General features: G+C 47.0%; 1 protein-coding gene across 9 annotated transcripts in view; it reads right to left on the bottom strand.

The window, feature by feature from the left end:
- Positions 1 to 10,131: 10,131 nt before the first annotated feature.
- Positions 10,132 to 18,699, bottom strand: part of mrtfab (myocardin related transcription factor Ab) — a 41,707-nt gene continuing 33,139 nt past the window's right edge. For 4 of the 9 annotated variants that reach the window (XM_080517363.1, XM_080517369.1, XM_080517365.1 and 1 more), the window contains 12 exons: positions 18,479 to 18,622; positions 18,239 to 18,307; positions 17,315 to 17,499; positions 16,453 to 16,627; positions 15,772 to 16,155; positions 14,510 to 15,469; positions 13,704 to 13,910; positions 13,515 to 13,607; positions 12,867 to 13,007; positions 12,653 to 12,745; positions 11,741 to 11,804; positions 10,132 to 11,659 (listed from right to left, as the gene is read on the bottom strand). In XM_080517363.1, coding sequence (XP_080373489.1) covers positions 11,046 to 11,659; positions 11,741 to 11,804; positions 12,653 to 12,745; positions 12,867 to 13,007; positions 13,515 to 13,607; positions 13,704 to 13,910; positions 14,510 to 15,469; positions 15,772 to 16,155; positions 16,453 to 16,627; positions 17,315 to 17,499; positions 18,239 to 18,307; positions 18,479 to 18,622 — 3,129 coding nt within the window. In that variant the 3' untranslated portion in view covers positions 10,132 to 11,045. The remainder of the gene's footprint in view (positions 11,660 to 11,740; positions 11,805 to 12,652; positions 12,746 to 12,866; positions 13,008 to 13,514; positions 13,608 to 13,703; positions 13,911 to 14,509; positions 15,470 to 15,771; positions 16,156 to 16,452; positions 16,628 to 17,314; positions 17,500 to 18,238; positions 18,308 to 18,478; positions 18,623 to 18,699) is intronic. The other 5 variants (XM_080517364.1, XM_080517370.1, XM_080517367.1 and 2 more) reach the window with 3 other exon arrangements.

Here is an 18,699-nt window from a genome sequence, read left to right as displayed (position 1 = left end):
TCGCTTTTAACTCAGATTTGATGTTTCTAAATTGGAGCTCCTGAATGCTGTTAAAGGTTGCAAGTTGTGTCTGCTTACATACATTTTCGTGTGTGTGTGTGTGTGTGTGTGTGTGTGTGTGTGTGTGTGTGTGTGTGTGTGTGTGTGTGTGTGTGTGTGTAGTAAATGTTTCCAGGGTATGTACATGAAAGAGACAGAGTACTCCACCGCGGAGTTGTGCAGGCCTGTGATCAGAGGGAAGCCCCTTAATGAGTTGATCCAGGCGAGGCTTTGATGCCGCTCCCCTCGAGGGGGTGGTGGTGGAAATAAAAGAGAGGAGGTGGGATGGAGGAATGACCTTTTAAACTTTTACAATCATGAGATAAACTCTCGCTGCAGGGCTACAATACAAAGACAAAGGGGATACAGTGGCTGATTAGTCTCTATCTGTCAGTGTGAGTTTTGACAATATATTTGCAATTTGAATTTGATTTTATTTCCATAGCGCCTCATACGGCACAGGCGGAGACTTTCCACTGTTCTGTTATTTCTCGACTTTTGTCTGTTGTCTGCTCATACCAAAGGCTCAGAGAGTGTCTGTTGTCCTGTTGTTTTGCTCTGCTCTGGGTCAAGGGTCACAGCAGCGACTTGCATGAACTTTTCTCTGCGAGTGTCTCGGGAAGCAGCTGTTCTACAGCTGCAGATGACGAGCAGCTCAGAATGTTCAAGTATATGCATGAACATGGAAATTAAAGGTCATTGGGAGGTTTGGCCGCCGTTGAGCCACATTGTTTGGTCTGCTGTTACACAGAAGCTGTCGTACACGTCCAGCAAATGTGCTGCCTGAGATGTTTTGTGCAAGAAAATGATGTATTCTATTATGATACTGCATTCTCTGTAGCTCTCGGTATATTTGATTTCTCAGTTCATGTGAGAAGTGTATTTTCAAACCGGAGTTGCACTCGTTCGCCTCTCAGCTGCTCCACAGTTGTTTTGGGTCAGGCAGCTGAAAGGTCAGCTCGTTCAGGACGACCCCGTCTGCCCACTTCACACAGGAAGCTCGATTGATCACAAAACATCAGCCGCTATTGATCACCGCTTATAGGACGTATTGTCATGCGAGCGCATCTGGATGGCAGCCCCGCATGTGTGCATCCACGTGTCTCTGTGCACATGGATGAACTCTATAGGCAGACTGGAGCATATGTGTTATTACATAAAAATGACGGCAAACTGATGCGGCCGCAGTGAACTTAAAGTCTTAAAGTGTGGTCGTAAACGGCATCACTCATAAAACCTGAGGAATAGATGCTGTGGGGGCTTTTTCTCGCCGTCTTTTGGCTGTATTCAACATCTGTTTCTCAAAATCAGGACGAAGTCACATCACTTCCATTGGGCGTTAATATGATTGTAAACAAAACAATGTAAAATGATGGGATAGGTAGGAAGTAGTTTATAATAGTGCTTCATAGCTTTATAGATTTTAATTGGTGTTTATGTTTATGTGTGACTGACTGACCTTGGGCTGCAGGTTTTGATGCATTACTCATCTTAAAGTGCCACGTCATAGTTTTGTGTTGATCCATAGATCCGGATGATGATTGATCATAAGTCTCATTCAGCTGGTTTACAACTGGTTGGACTCTAACCCCTTATTATGAAAGCACACGTTTTATATTCAGTTTACAAATATAAGATTATACCTTCAACGGATTCAAAAGAACATTTAATGTGAAATATTAACAAAATCGTCTAGAAGCGTCTGAAGTCTGGTCACTCTAATGAGCTCGGTATCATAAAACCTTCGTTTAAAAAAAAAAAAAAGGATTTTAATGAGCGCCAATTACACCAGTTAATTCAGGCAGAGCTTTTTCCGCATTCATACGGTCACATTTGTTCAAGACCACGTTGTCCTGTTTTAATTACAAATTAAAATCACCTTGTGAGTGCAGTGTGTGAGTGGGTATTGTTATTTATTTACACGACGTTGATTGGCATTCATGTGCAACCACAGACACACACACACACACACACACAGCATTTAATGGGATTACTTACAGTGTGGTGGAGATGCTGCTTTGTAGCGTTTCTGTTTGAAGGGCGTGTGGTTTCCTCTTTCATCTAACTTCTAATGCTTGATTTTGAGGCGTCAGCTGTCAATCATCGCTCCCGTATCTGCTTATACAGTCTGCATTTGCATTTGTGCGTGTGTGTGTGTGTGTCTGTGTGTGTGCACCCTGACAGCCGGCGCCTGGAGTTCACAGCACAAAGCTAATGAGTGAGTCTGATGCTTGCGATGCTGCGGGACCGAACATCGACGGCTCAGCCGAGAGTCTGACAGCAGACCGGGAGTCGAATGCATTTAGCTCCCTGCATGTTTTGATGGGGGTAAATGCTGCCGACTTCACAAGCTCTCCTCGGGGTGGCGGCGCCCCGGTTTGTTTATATGAGATGTGACATGTGGATTTATTTGCTCTGTGTCCATTTGGCTCGCCTGGAGAAATCATTTAGTTCAAATCTCCGTTCCCTCACTCGTACACACAGCACAGTTCATGTGAGGTCACAGGTCACCCGATGCTTCGAATAAGGAACCTTTACTGGCAAATTGAAATACGATCGATGTTTCGCTCATCTTACAAAATGTCACTGTGGTCTCTGTTCTTGTTGGTACATTTGACGTGGGATTGCAGCAGAGCATGTTGTTTGATGCACAATTCAAATGTGAAGATGTGGGGTATCTATCCATATCACCAAGCTTAAACTCGGAGGGATAATCACTGTGAATTAATTATCACGTCGGTTTTTTAATCAATTCAGTTACTATTTTTAGATAAATGAAGATTTTTTTAATTGAAGTTAGAAGTTATTATGTTGTTTAGATCCATTTTTTGCTGATCGGTAAAACGTATTCATACCCCTTGAACATTTCATTACACAAATATAGAACCCTTAAAAAAATTAATCTAAAATTTAATAATTGCAGCGATGTTGTAATCTTCGACATGGACCATCGACATGGAGTCTATGTAGAGTCCCCCCGCTTCACGTTGTTTACTAACTGATCAGCCATCGGTTAGTAAATTAAAGGGGACGACTGCATGCGATCCATAAAACAACTGTGAGAATTGATCAGTTGTGCTGAGTGCCTGAGCCCATTGTGGCGCCCGAGGCCAGATTTTATTTGCCGGCCACCCCACCATTGGCGACGTTGTCTTTGATTTATAAGATAACGTGTGGCCAAAGTGACATGCTTTACGTAAATAGCACAAACAGATCAAAATAAAAAATGATGAATCCTCACAACAGCTACAATATTTAACAATCACTACACGAAAGCAGAGGTACCACCTTTTAAATGACCTTTAGTTACTTGCCGATATGAGTACTTATGAAATGCCATTACAGTTGATGCTTTCATATGTCAGATAACATTCAACTTAAACATTCACAGTCGTTTTCTTGGCTTTGACATCGTGTCACATGTGCCTTAACAATAAAAACGGAGAGTTTAAGTATAACGTCGTCACGGTCGTTCTCCGATCCGACTGTGCTGCGGGTCGGGGGGCTCAGGAGCAAGGTCAGGTTTTCCCAACAGCGGCGTCCTGTCCGTGTCCTGAAGGACGGAGAGACGTGGGATGACAGGCCGAGCCGGGGCCGTTATTAGAGTCACTTAGGTGAATGATTAGTGATGTTCCTCTGACTGTTGGACTGCACTCAGTCTGCCAATTAGTAAAGCAAAGGCAAAGAGGGCAGCAGAGCCCCGAGGGCCTGAACTAGAGTGCCATGCCTCCCCACCCCTCCCCACCCCACCCCCCACCCCCAGACGCCGTCACACAACCAAACAAATGTCATCTGTCAACCTGCTCCTTGGCTTCCCTCAGTCGTCTCTCAGCAAGAATAACCCTGGTTCGATTCCAGATGTTCTCTATATCTGCATACCTTTTCTCTTGGCACTCTTTACAGTTTCGCCTTCATATGGCAATGATGTCTGTTTGCAAGGAATCAGCAGAAACGCTAAAAACAATATAGGGTTTTTATTTCACGTGATTCTCAATTATAAAACTATTAAGTCCCAGGAGAAAATGGACCGGCTGTCATGACGCTCTGGAGGCTGCCAGTGTCGTTATCGGCCATCCTTCGTTTGGCCGACAACAACTTTTTCCTTTGTTTCCATGTTGACAGAATCGGAGCATTGGGATGGGAGCCGTTTTCACAAAGTTGTGTTTTCAGTGGCTCCGAGCAGCGTTGTCATGTAAATGGACACCCAACACACAACAAAGGTTTTCTGTTTTCACTTAAAACATTATTGCATTAAACGAGGCCTAAATTGTGTGTTTTTGTGATGAACTGTTAACATGCTCAAGGTTTTAACCTTGATGTCACTTCAGCGACTGACAAAACTAATTTTTTTCAAGTTTTTCAAGACGAATGGATGGGAGGAGGGATTGTTTCGTGGCCACCGCAGGTTCTCTTTAATAAAGAAAAAGTTACAGGCGCTCAGATTCACAGACTTCATGATGCTAAACACACTCTTGAGGGTGACACAAGGTTTGTTTTCACATTATTCATTTCCCAGTAGACACTTTTGGGAATTCACAAAAATAAACATGTTTATCTGTTCTTTTTTTTTTCCTCAGTTCCAGAAATACACGGAAGAAAGAATGAGACGTCAAGGTCTTTTTGACATGAATAGTCTGGATATCGAGAACAACGGAGTCCAAGAATATAAGGAGACGAGAGTATAAATACAGAATAAATGTTATATAATATATGGATGTGCTGTTTGAAGGGACTTCATGTGGTTTGGAAGAACACAAAGAGGACAAAAGGAGAAAAAAAGAAGATGGGACATGCTTCAGTATGGGTGATTTAGACACAAAGCGGAGATAATAGAGTGTAATCCCATTGTTTCCAATCAGGACACAGATTCCACTCCGCCCCCTCGTCCCCATCAAGGACCTTCCTGTCAGCGTTGACCTTTACCAAATCAAAGGAGATGCAAATATGCAGCTTCATTTGGGGCCATTAGAACTCCACACACAGCGATTCTCCAGGTGGATGGGCTCCACGTGCAGACGCCCAGCGAGAATAGCTGTCAGTCTTCATGGCCAGCTTCGATTAGCAATTTGAAAGGCCTCGCCCACCCCCCCCTCCGGCCCCCGACTCTCCTCAGCAGATACAAATCAGCCCTGGCGTGGCCTCGTCCATTATCGGCATCATTTCTGGAGAGAATCGTAAAAAAAAAATATGTACAATTTTGGACCAGCTGTCTGGAATCATCACCTTGAGAAAGCTGGGGAAATTAGAGCTTTAAGATATGTATTAAAACCAACAAGATAAATCAAATTAATCCATACCTGTTTGTCTTGGAGGCCCATTAGTCTGGGAATGAATGTTGAAAAAGTGTAGCAACTGTTGGGATTAGACTTCTATTAGAGATACAGGAAACGTGATGCATCGAGTGAAGTTTAGCTGTTTACGTCCAACCGTCGAACACACGCGACGTAAAATCCATTGATGAAGTCAAGCCATCGATTTCCACTCAGCTGTGGACTGTTCTGACCCGTGGCTGCGAAAGGTCACCAGCCAATCACTGAGCTTTGCCTGTGTGACGCGGAGCCTTTGAACTGAGTTAAACTGCAAGCGAAAGCTGCTGCCTTTGCTCAACGTATCAGTGCTTTTCAGTCGTCGCTCACATGCATAATGCTGAAGGTCAGTCGTCCATTACAGTTACTTGTTGTGGAGTTCCAAACAAGTCACAGTAAGTTGGTAAGGGTTCATTTGTCTCTCTCAGATTGTATGTGTTAATAATGTGGAAATTGTTGTGTTTTCAGTACTGCAGGCGTTGTAAATAGTTGAAGATTGAAGCTTTAAATTCCACATCGCTTCGTACAGCAGATACTGGGTGGATTTTTTATTTTTATTTTTTTCTCTCTCCCTCATTGGCACCACGTCTGAAAATCGCACTCTTGGTGGTGGTGTCACTTGCGGGCCACTAGGTGGTGTCTCGATCCTGGAGTTCAAACTACCAGTGCCTCATTTGCATAAAGTTGCTATTCAATTTGTATTACTGTAACAGCACCACCTTGTGGGCTGGCATAAAAATGCAGCCTGGAATAGCATTTCTGTGAGTACAGTAATCATTTTTGAAACATGGCGGGCGTGATTGTTGTAATGTGTTCATCTTCCTTCAATCTGGCCAAACAGCTTTCGAGACAGAAACGCATTTCCAGCAGAAGAAGAATTGAGTTACAGAGAAAATAATGATATCTTCACGTCATTTCTCCCGTCATTTTTACCTGCAAGGGAAAAGAGTCTGAGAAGAAGAAACTGCATAAAAAGTCTCCTTTAGTGTAAATATGTAAAGAGAATTCACATCAGAATTGATCTCGTTTGTACCTTTTCATATCGTGTCCTCCTTTGGACGATCTGAAAATGTGCTTCTCAAAGGGATAGAAGCAGGAGGCTCATAAACACACACACACACACACACACACACACACACACACACACACACACACACACACACACACACACACACACACACACACACACACACACACACACACACTGGATGTGACTCGTGGGAGGAATATGAGGAAAAATGAGCATATGAGAGAAAATATAGCCCAAGAATGAGGGCTGGCTTAGTGGATGAGTGCAAAGCTTTGATATCTGTGACAGGGCGCATTGTGACGAGGAGGGAGACAGCGAGGAGGCAGGAACCTTAAAATCTCCTGAAACTCCAGCAAAGATTTGCTGCTCCTGTCTAAAAACTTCCAAAATAATGGGATCCTGTGTAAAAAAAAAAAAAAAAATCATGGAGTCAGTTAGTTCTGACTGAACGGAGGAGACATGACAAAGTTTATACATTTAAATGACACCTATTTAGAAAGAATATTAACAAGTTATGAAAATTCATTCGATCTGACCTTTGCCAAAAAGACACAAAGTAAATCCAGTTAAGTGAGATCGGTCACGAGTACTGGGTGTGAGCAGAGACAGCTTTATTGATCACGATGTAATAACACAGCCTCTGGTATTTGACTGGATTTTGTGCGTGTGTGTTGTTTTGTGGATTTGAAAATTCAACTTTTAATTAGACACAAAACATTAGCCTTCATTACAGATAAAGTGCCTGAATCCTCCGTCTTCATTCAGTACAGGACACCAATTGTCTAAACTGGTCAAAATCATTATTAACCCTCCTTTGAATACTCCCGATTCGTCACTCCTGGATTTATTCTTATTAAATCACCTGCAAAATGCACACAAAACGAGGCTGACACAGCTTCCGAAGTGTCACATATACAGTAGTTTTGAAACACATCCAATTTAGGACGGCAAACATTTCATCACAACTTTGCTGCTGATTTGAGTCGTTTCATCTTTCTTTTCAAGCATTTAACTGATAATTAAACACATGAACCTCCCCCCAGCTTTGAACTGTCTTCTTGACAAGTTTTAGTCGCACATTATTTTACATTCTCTGCAACGCATCAGTAGTATTTGCGACTGTACCCGACATCCCGGTCGTATCAGTGGAGCCATTATTGTAAGCGACTCCCGGTACAATGGGTCCGATTAACTCTCTGTTCTCTCACTCTTATCAGGCCTCTGAACCAACCGCGTCTTCCCAATTAAACCGAGAGCTCAGGGCTGTTTGGACTGGACCAGTCAATTAATTCATGCTTTCAGTGGGATGAGCTATACTTTAAGATTGTCCTCCCATCATTCCCACTCTGCATTACCAACTGATGCCTTATCAGATCACACACACACGTTAAAAAAAATTAATAAATAATGAAGGGAAATTTCATAATGAAGTGAAAAATCTGGACAAGCTGATCACGTTCCCCATCGAACAGTCTGACGCCTCATGTGTGCTAATCCAGGGCCATTGATTGGGACGGGAACTGACACAGTGGTCAGTGATTGTGCTCCGCTCGACATTCATGCTTCACTGCCGCGTCGCTTCTTTCACGCTCGAGGCTGACGTGCTACACTTTCAGCCGTTAAACCGAGGCAGCTCAGGTGAAATGCCTCGTTCTGCCTTCAGATGCTTGTTGGCGTTTAAAAACACGGCCTGGGATTTGCTGTGGCTCCTGCCATTTGTTCTTGCTTTTTCTGTTCAGATGAGCCCGAAACCTGAACTCTTCGTCATTCTGCTTTTGAGAGCTGTAGAAATCTCCTGTCAGCGACACCCTGAGGGAAATAAAAGTGTTCTGTTGAGTTAACGTGGGACGAGCAGTTCTTCAGTGATGGATCCTGGTTGAAAACAGCTTTGTGTGTGAAGAGAAAATGTTTATTCGTTCTATTGTTTTTGTTTTTCTAAAATGTCTCACACTTTTTATCTGCATTTATATGCCAGTCCGCACTCAATCATTACCTAAAAAGTGGATCAAGGATTTAGCAGAGTAAGATGGCCGCGCACTCATCTTTCTTGTTCACAGTAAACGTATTTAATGTGCACTGTGCCGCTCCTTTGCCTTGTTTGCCGACTCCTTCCAAACAGAGCAAAACTCTCCCGCTCCCCTCCCTCCTCCTGCCTCCCACTTCCCTCACTGATCCTCCTCTCCGTCTCCCCCATCGCCCGGCCGCGCAAATGTCAGCCTTCACATCGTCTGCTATCAAAGGCCCGGCAGCCACAGCAGGATCCACGTAACCCGACTGCTCCTTTCACATCACGCTGCCTCAAACAAGACGGAGACAGAGGTGCCATGAGAAACATCTGCACTCTGTGTGTGTGTGTTCACTGGGACTTCTCGCACAGTACAGATGTGAACGGCCCCACACCGGCCTCCCTGTAAACTTCACAGACTTCATTCCTTCACTTATCATGTCTGATCCAGATCACAATGGACCTCGCGCAGCTCCTCTGCATTTAAAGACTAATTATGACAGTGAGATGTAATCCATTGTGTACGTTTGATATTTACAGGCAAATAAAAGTTGAGAACGTCCCAAACAAAGGTGAGATTGGTTGTGTTCAGTCATGGCGTGACACTGAACTCAACAGAGGAAGAGCGTGGGTCTTACCCGGAGAGTTTACACATTCTGTTCTGTTTAAGTGTAACATGAGGAAATGATGAGGTGATGAGAGACAGAGACTGTTAGAATCACAAATATAGTTTCATTTGATGACAAAAAAGAATGATCAATACATTTTCAATAAAGTGGCAAAAGGACAAACCAAAGAGAAGAACCACCAAGTACAACTATGTCATCAAGAAAATGTACAGAGTTTAAAACCTGGAAGCCTTGAGGTCAAACTCAACAAGGGAATGCCAATCGAGCCCCTTTTGGCAGAATTTGTAACAGATTTGTTCTTCCTGTGTTGCCATTCTTGCTGTGAAAGGTTTTTCTGAGCGACTAAAGACCCTGCGTGGCTGCAGCAGGGTGGCGGGCCGCTGTCAGTGGGATGTGGGATACGGAGGAGACGTTCGGCAGCTCACTGTGGTTAATTAGTGTCGTGGCCTCGGGACTAAAATCTGCTGTGGACGAGATGGTGGCGACGCTGCTCCGAGGACCCGAGAGTGTGTGTGACGGGGATTTGGAGGAGCTGGTTGCACGTTTTGCGTGCCGTGCATCAAATCGCTTCATGTGCTGGAGTGTGTGGATTTTCCTCACGGGGATGAATAAAGTATCCATCCATATCTAAAAAGTGATAGAGAGGAGGGAGGGAGTGAATCCAACTGGGCAGTGGAGCTGGATTCAGTCCAGTGCTGTGCTGGGGGAAAAAAAGATGATGATGAAGAATGGGTCAATGTTGGACTTCCCTCCAAAAATGTAAATTGATTTCTGCATTATTAAAAATAAACTGCTATAGATGATTGATGGATATAGACAATAAATATAAAGATGGAATCAAGATATTTTAAAAGATAAAGACACCACAGTTTCACGTTACCAGCATGATTGACTTATGTCTAACTATTCTGGATTATTTTCAGTTCCAGTCGAAGAAAGCCGTTTCCCTCACAATGGCGCACTCTGGTGGCCGTTTCCCGGAATAACAATAATTGAGTGAAATCCTGCGTCACCAGATAGAATTGCTATTGCCTTAGACGTTTGGGTGACATTTCCATCATGTTCTTGTGACGTCAAAGAAAACCAGACGCAACTTTTTTGAGTTTTTACAGTATGTTTATTTTGTTTGTTTTTTTGTTTGTTTTTTTCATTTTCTTTAAAAAAAAAAAAAAAAAAGACAAGGTCCAAGTGTTTTGGAAGCCCCGCCCTCAGCCCGCGTTCCCCCGCTGGAGAGCTCGACTCAAAAAGCAGCCAGCAAAGAAAAATAATCATATGGACAATTGATAATATACACCCCATATACAGCAATACATAGTGGTCTACCATAATGTTACCAATAATAAGCAGCCTCCAATGAGGCTTCTATTCCAACTGTTGCCACTGATATGGTTCATTTCAACAGCAACACTCAACCACTGAGGTTTTGTTGATCTTTTTCTGGACTAGCGTGGGCGGGGGGGGGGTTCAGGTTCAGCTGCCTTCGTTTTCTTTCCAGCACACCGCCGACGGCTCGGTGCTGAAGGTGGGGGGGGGAGCAGGGGACCTGAACGCCCTCTTTTTCAAACCAATCAGATTCAGCATAAGTGCAAAGTTCGGGAGGCGCCGACACTGGAGCCCCGAGAGGGACCGCGACCGGTCGCACGGAAATATGTCGAGGTGACCTACAGCTATTAATCCCCCCCCCCCCCGGGTTATATAACGAGGGCCGGGACAGAGGGACCGCGGGAGAAGCGGGCGCCGCTGGGAGGATTCCCCCCGGAGGCCAAATTCAAAGAGTCCACTTCACTTCCACCACGTTCAAAGTCCATTCTCTGAACCGAGCTACTCCTCCTCCTCCCCCCCCCCCCTCCCGGCCTCGCCTACAGTAACAGCCAAAGACGGGGTGAAATACATGCGAGTGTGCGTGTGATTGCATGTGCCGGTGACCCCCTGCAGTGGCGCAGACAGCATAGAGAAGGCGTGTGTGCAGTGGGTAGAGACAGAGCCTGTACACAGTGTGAGCGACCGCGTGTCTGTGTGCAGCGCCGGGCCGGCGGCTACAGGCACAGCTCCCAGTGCAGCTGCAGGTCCGTGCCGTCCAGGAAGTCGGCCGAGAAGACGCTTGGCGGCGTGTGCGGCGCCAGCGGGCCTAAACTCGTGCCCCCGTCTCCGTCGCCGGGTGTGCCTCCGCTTACGCCGCCGCCGCCGCCGCCGCTCCCCCCTCCTCCTCTGGTGCCCTCGCCGCTCCCGCCCCCGCCGCTGGCGCTGCCCACCATGGAGATGTCCAGCCAGTCCATGCTGTCCAGGGTGGGGTCGCCGAAGTCCAGCCCCTCCGAGTGGTCGGAGAAGCCCAGGTCGGACGTGTCCATGGGGGAGGGGGGCTGGTCCAGGATGCTGGGCGTGCTCAGGGTGTGGAGGGTGTCGAACAGCGCCAGGCCGCCGTTGGAATCCATGCCGAGCAGCGAGGGGCCCGTCGTGCCCTCCAGGAAGTCCTCCAGGTGCCCGCCGCCGCCGCCGCCGGGCGACGCCGTGGCGGGCTGGGGTGAGATGAGGGGCTCCGTGGGGGTGGGGGGAGAGAGGTGGAGGGGCGACGGGGCGCTGGACGGGGAGGGGGGGTCCGAGTGAATCGGGGCGAGCGAAGGGTCCGGGTTGGCCCTGAAGCTGGGGATTTCTGGGAAGAGACAGAGGAGATGAACGACGCGCGACAACGAAACACAGGAAGCGTCTCGGCCTGAGTGACGGCGGTCGTTACCTCCACTCTTCAGCAGGATGTCGAACAGGTCGTCCATCTGCTGGCTGTTCACGCCGTTCTCCTGCTGACACAGAAACGTTTCAGCTCTCGTGTCCAGTGAGGTGGAAACACACACGCTTTTCTGCTCCATGCTTCCGTTTTCATCTCCTTCACTTTTATCACTTCCTTTAACAGCGTTTCTACTTAATCCCCAACATTTACTTTTCATTTCTTTCCACTTTCATCATCCCCTCGACATCATTTTTTCCCCATCAATCACGTTCTCTTTTCTTCATTTTTTGTTTTAATACTCAACATTCCTTCTTCATTCACATTTTTTTCAGATCTGCAAAATTGTCATTGTCATTCCCAAATGTTTTATTTCATTTACTATTTTTCTTTCTAAAATGTTTCTCGACATTTCAGAAATATCTTTGAATTTCCTTTTTTTTGTCATTTTGTTAAACATATTCTTAATCTACTTAATACATTTTTTCTCAACCTGAACTAACATTAAGTTAGTTTTATTCAGCTTGAGGTTTCTTTTACTTAATTTCTCCATCATTTCTTAATTTAATCTTAATTTCTAACATGGCTGTGTACTCAAAACTGCAAACTAATCTTGATCTCTCGATTAAATTTCCTATGACTTTCTTTTCTTGATGGATTCATCCATTCATTGATGGGATTCCAGTGTTGTAAAGACCTGCCTGAAAACAAATAAATGCATTTAAATATGTAGAAATTAATCTATGCCTTCACGGAACCTTCCCTTCTGAATGTCATGTGTCGACAGTCGTGCAATGCATTCTGGGAAGTAAGTCCATACGGCATAGACACAGCAGAAGTGATAGGAGGTGAAGAATGGCGGCGCAGACAGGGAGAAGACAAAGATGGCTACCGCAGGAGGGATGGCGAGAAAGGAGGACGTACTGTGGAGCGCTGAGGAGGAGGGGAGGCGGTGGGTTTGGGAGAGGGGGGGGTGAAGAGTGTGTGGCGGTCGTACGACGGACACGCCGCCTCTCTCTGCGTGGGTGGCGTGATGAAGAGGTGAAGCAAGAGGAGAGAAGAAACAAGGAGAAACAGTTTAATGAGGTGGAGGTCACATGCTGGCGGCCGGGAGAGGACGCGCCGCCGCCGCCGCTACCTTGAGGGACGACATCAAGCTGCTCTGGCTCTCCGTGTCCGAGGCGTCGTGGAAGAACGGCTGCAGGCTGGGCGGAGCCGTGACGGGCTGGCTGGGCGGCGGCCCGCCGTTGGCATCCTGGTGGAGCCTCGTCTTCTGCTCCTGAGGAACGGGGTGGGGGCAAATGTGGATGAGACGAGAGCCATAACAGACTTTTTAAGCATTTCATGACTCAACACATTTTGCACGAGTGGCGACCTCTTGTGGCGGATTGTGGTTACTGCGAGACAAAAAAAGTGACTTATTGAAGCAGCAGGAGGTCGACAACAAGTAGCATCATTTATCGGGTTGCTGTCTATATAATTGCTGGGTTTGTTGCATTGGGGTTTTTTCGTTTGCAAGTAATAGGATTGACATAAACAAGCTGCTGGCTTCAGCCTTTTCCTTTTCTTGGTCAGGTATAGTGAACAGTATTAGTATTTTCTATGTGTTGAATTATGACCAGAAAAAAAGAAGCCCTTCATTCCGGACGGACCTGAGAGAAGTACAATAACCACAACTGTTTGCAATAGGGAGGGGGAGAAAAAAAAAAGTGGGAAACTTGCCAACATTAGGCATTGTTGTAAGTTGATACCTCTGGTGGTGAAATGGTCTGAGTGTGTGTTGTACCTTTTTGATTGGTTGGTTCACCGCCTCGGTCTCTGGCTGCTCTTTGGATTGGCTGACAGCGCTGGGGAGTTTACTGGGAGTCGACTGTAACCGCTTTAAAAAAACAAAACAACAACAACAAAAAATTGCTGATTAATATTTTCGCTTTCATTGTCGCGCCTTAAACACCGTGATCCACAGTGGCTGTACCTGCAGAGTGATGCGTCCGTTGGTTTTGGCCAATGGCGACACTCCGTTGTGTCCGTCTGGCGTGTGGCTGGTGAGTGCGATCAGGTAGTGGTTTCCGTTGCTGTCGGTCACCAGGGTGGGCGTGCCGCTGGCCTTGAGGAGGTCTAACGAGATGGCTTGGGTGTGGGGAGAAGTGCTGTTCTGTTGGTTGATGACGACAGGAGTCACCTGGAAATGCACACAGCAAACAGTAGGTGTCACTATTTGACCGATATGCAGATTTTTTTTTTTTTTTGGCACAGACAATGTTAGAAGGGATCAGTCGGACCTTTCAAATGAGGTAGAATTATTTAAACTACAAACACTTGTTTATCAATTCTTCTATTTAAAAAAAAGATAATTCACTGTGAGAGCAAAAGGAAATTTGTTCTTTCAGTCTTTTCCTATTTGAATTTCTTACTTTTAGCTTTGCCTTTTCTGTGCAGGTTCGGGTTGCATGTTCTTTCTGCGTGTGTGGATTTTCTACCTCGGTGCAAAGACATGGATTTGAGGTTCATTTGTAGCTTGAAATGGTCTGTCAGTGTGGATGTGAGTGCTCTGTATCCTGCATCCTGAGTCAGTTGGGATCAGCTTCAACCTCTAATTGCAATTCATTTATTTAACTGTTTTTTTAGGGGAAGTACTGGAAGTCGGTGAGATCAACGTGACAACACACTAATCTGATTGCATAGGTGACCTGCTGCTTCCTTCTATTTGCTCTCATCTTCTAAACCGCTTCTAGATTATTTGTTTTGTGGTTGAACAACATCGGATCAACATCTCCTCACCGGTTGCGTGGTGGTGGTGGCGGCTGCCGGCTGCTGTTTCTGCTGCTGCCTCTGTTGCCTCCTCTGCTGGCTCGGGGTTGCTGCAGGCTTCAGATTCGTCTGGCTCTGGATCTGCACCTGAACCTGCTTCAGCTGGACCTGGCTCTTCTGCTGAGGCTGGGCCGGGCTCTGTTTGAGCTGGTTCTGCTGCGCCAGTTTCTGCTGGGCCAACTTCTGCTGGGCCAGCAGCTGTTTCTGCTGCGTCTGCTGTATGATGAGCTGCTGCAGCTGCTGCTGCTGCTGCAGCAGGATCTGAGCCTGTTTCTTCTGCTGCTGCTGCTGCTTTTGAGGCGTCATCTTGGCCTCCGAGGTCTTCTGCTGCTGCGGCTTCGACTGCTGCTTCTGTTGTTCGGCTTGTTGGACCTGCAGCCGATGAATCTGCTGCAGCCTGAGCAGGGTCTCCTGCGAGCACTGCATGGGCTGGGCCGCCCTCTTCGCCGTGGTCTCCTCCGCCACTCCCTCCATGTCTTCCTCAGGCTCCACTTCTTTCTTCACCTTCAGCATGATGCCATTCGAGAGCGACGCGGACTGAACGGCTGAGGCTTTCAGTAGCGTCTGAAGCTTCAGCTCCGAGGACGCTCTGCCCTTCTCGCTTCCCTCCTTCTTCACCACCACTCCACCGGCCATCTTGCCCTGCTCCAGCTGGGACCGGAGGGTCTCCACCAGCCTCTGCTTCTGCCGGAGCATCCGCGTCAGCTCCTCGATCTGTTTGTCTTTCTCCTGGAGCATCTGGTCCTTGTCCATGCAGGATGTGTCCATGGCTGCTCCACACGGGGGCTCGGCGGGCTGGACAGACGCCGGTGAGGACTTGGACAGACTGCAGGAGCTCTGGCTCTCCTCTTTCACCACAGACAGCGTCTGCGAGAGAGGGGACTGCTGAGGAGACGGATGGAGGGTGAGCTGAGTCAGGGGGGAGCTCACCTGGAGGACACCAGCGACAAGGAGGGGGCCGGTTATTCTCAAGCATTTACAAACACATATTTCGTGAACAGTTTGAAAACAGACATAATTACACATTATAGTGACATAGAATGGGTTATTTGCCAATTTCTAAATATCAAATCCTGAATGTTTAAAAATGAAGACACAAGTTTGCTGCTCAAATAATCAAATCCGGTGTCCCCATCAAGATTTCCTCCAGTTTCCAGGTCAAAAACATTGCCCTGATTTGAGTGGAGTAGACGCTTTATCGATGCCACAAGGATTTAACATGCAGGTCTCACCATTTCTCCAAACATGTCTCCGTTACAGCTGGTCTCGTCAGGGCTCATCCCCGCCAACGACCTCTCCGACGGAGTCGGCGACACCGGAGGGCTGGAGCTGGTGCTTCCGAAGCGCATCACCCGCCCCGGCACCACTTGGGCCAACGAGGACAGATTCAACTTGAACCCGCCCTCGACCGACTGCTGGTCGTGTCCTGAAACCGTGGCTGGGGAAGACGCGCCGATGCCGGTGGCTGCGGTGGCAGCGCCCGGCTGACCCGTGCCACTCCTCGCCGCCCCGCCGCCATTCTGCTCTTGGTAGTTGCGGAGCCTCTCGATGAGGTCGTTCTTGGTGCCCGAGACGGTCAAGCCACGCAGTTTCAGTTCTTGTTTCAACTCGGCGACCTGGAGGACGAGAAACCGCATCAGTTCGCGCACAGCAGGGGAAAAAAAATAAAATATGAAGGTTTGTGTGAGTGCGAGGAGGCTGAGCTGAACGTTACGAGGCTCACATTACTGAAATTAAGTGCTTTGATTTATTCTTGTTCATTTTGAAATGCAAAATCATTCCTAAAAAAAAAAAAAAAAGTTTGGATCAAATATAGAGGTGCATCTGAAAAATGTCATTGCAAAGAAAAAGCTTTTTGTATTTTTGGGATTAGAACTGTGACTTCTTGAAATGCAGAAAACCGTGCAAATTACTTTGAACTCATCCAGGTTGGCTGGCAGAGAGGCTGGCTTGGCTCCTCCAGGGGCCTTTTGGTTCTGACGGGCCGTCCCGCTCTGACTGGTGGGGGTGGTGGGCGTGCTGGGGGCGTGGATGCTGCGGGAGGGGGAGGGGCCAGAGTTGGTCGAGGGGGGCTGTTCTGTTTGGGGCCTGGAAAAGACAAAATGCGCTTGAACACGTTGTGTTACACGGGGGGGGGGGGGGGGGGGCCTGAGATTACTTCCATCAGCTCTTTGCCTTCCATGTATATCCAAGAGTTTTGTTTGAAAGACTAGAGTAACTCATGACACCATCTTGTGGTACAAGAGTTGACAACAAGAGTTGAAGACTCTGAAAGTCATGAGTGGAGTTCTCTTTGTTATTTATTCCCTGATTTTGATTTTGGACATAATACGTAACCCTAACCCTAACCCTCATTGAACCAACCAGTTGTCGTACATTAGCTCAACTGGCAAAACAAGTTTGCGACATCCGTGAAGACTTCTTTGCTCTCATTATTCATTTTCATCAAGTGCAAATATCTTCAAGAAAGAGTCGCTCTCTACAGACTGAAAGTGACTCACTGCTCCACTCTGTGGTACAAAAACTGCCCCAACAATATGTCGGGGTATTAAGTTGCTTCGGATTTCAATATAATGTCTCTCGCGCAAAGCATGTTATTGAACTCGCGGCGCTGAGGTGAAGCGGTCCGCGCAGATTACCGAGTAGAATGCATTTCATTACATCGCCTGTGGGCACCGAGTGCTTCTTGCACAGTAACTGATTGCTTGACGTGTGGAGGAGCGAGAACATTTCGCAATAAGATAACACTGTCAAGCCGCCGCGCCCCACACTCACTTGGGCGGGGCGGGCAGGATGGTGTGGTAGTTGTAGTGCTGCTGCTGCTGACTGAGGATCTGCAGCTGCAGGAAGAGCTGCTGCTGCTGGAGGAGCTTGGCGTAGGACGAGTCCATCTGAGGCGGACGCTCCTTGTCGGCCTTCTGGTCCGGAGGGATGTACTGATGGTATTTCAGCTTCTTCACCTGCAGCCAGACGGAGACATGGTGCAGAGGTGACTTGAGCGCATCAGCATGAAGGATTTTATCCCGTCTCGGTTTAACACAACTTAATGACAGGCATTCGAAATGCATTAAGCCCTGGGAGCTGCATGCCTCTGCCGTAACGGCCAGAGGTGACGCGAGTGCTTTTCAAATGCCGCAATTAATTCCAAGAACCTCAGAGGAAAGTGAATTCTCTGTTAAAATTCACAGTCACAAGCCAAAATCACACCACATCCGCAGACAAATGAGACCAGACATAAACAACAGCACTTAAATGTTTTCTTATATAAGATTGTGAAGTGCCTTTATAGTCACTAAATGTAGAAATCCTACTAATGACATGAATAACAACAACTTCTGTTATTCTGGTATGACGACACCGAAGCTCAACTGTGTCTATTCCTCTTTCACCTCACACTTCTCCTCGTACGACTCTCAAATAATCAGAATGAAACCTAAAAGCGAGAGAAGGGAACAGGTCCGAGCTTTCAATTTTAAACGAAGACGCATTAAAACAAACAAACAAAAAGTAAGAAGCCCTTTTCCTCAATCTGTTTTGGGAGCGATCTAAATTCTTCAAAACTAAAGTGCTGTCTGAAAACGATGGCGACGGCTGCCTCCACGGGAGAAGCTCTTCATAATTTATGCCCGCTCACAGTTGAAGCAGTAAATCCGGTATCAGTGTGGGCTGAAATGGAAATGAGAGGAGGACGTGGCTGACCTTGGGTTTGTTGTCCTTTGCTTTCTTCGATCTGTGCGGAGGACGGTCTGAGCTCGTCTTAGCCTGAGACTGCAGACAGAAGGCCGTAAGAAATGAGGTTAGTGGGGGGGAGGACAACGAGCAAAATGATAGATGGGGTAGGGTTAGTCTGTTCCAGCTGTTCCCCAAACGGAGATTAGGACTTCAATGTTTCGGAAATTATGGAGGATTCTGTTAAAAAAAAAAAAAAGATCAGCTCACCTTGACCTGTCCAGAAGGCCGGGAGGTCAGAATTGTCCCATTTGTCATTTTGGGGAGCGGAGAGGAGTCGAACCCGTTGAGTTGTGGGGGAGGCGGTGGAGGAGGCGGTGGTGGAGGCGGTGGTGGAGGCGGCTGTGTGACCAACTGATCAGCAGACAACACTTGAGTTAACCGTGTGCTGACGTTTGTCGCTCATTCACTTTACTGTGTGGAATCGCCCG

Source organism: Blennius ocellaris (genome assembly GCF_963422515.1).
Source record: "Blennius ocellaris genome assembly, chromosome: 21".
Classification (NCBI taxonomy): domain Eukaryota; kingdom Metazoa; phylum Chordata; class Actinopteri; order Blenniiformes; family Blenniidae; genus Blennius; species Blennius ocellaris.
This window is presented reverse-complemented; position numbering and strand designations above follow the sequence as displayed.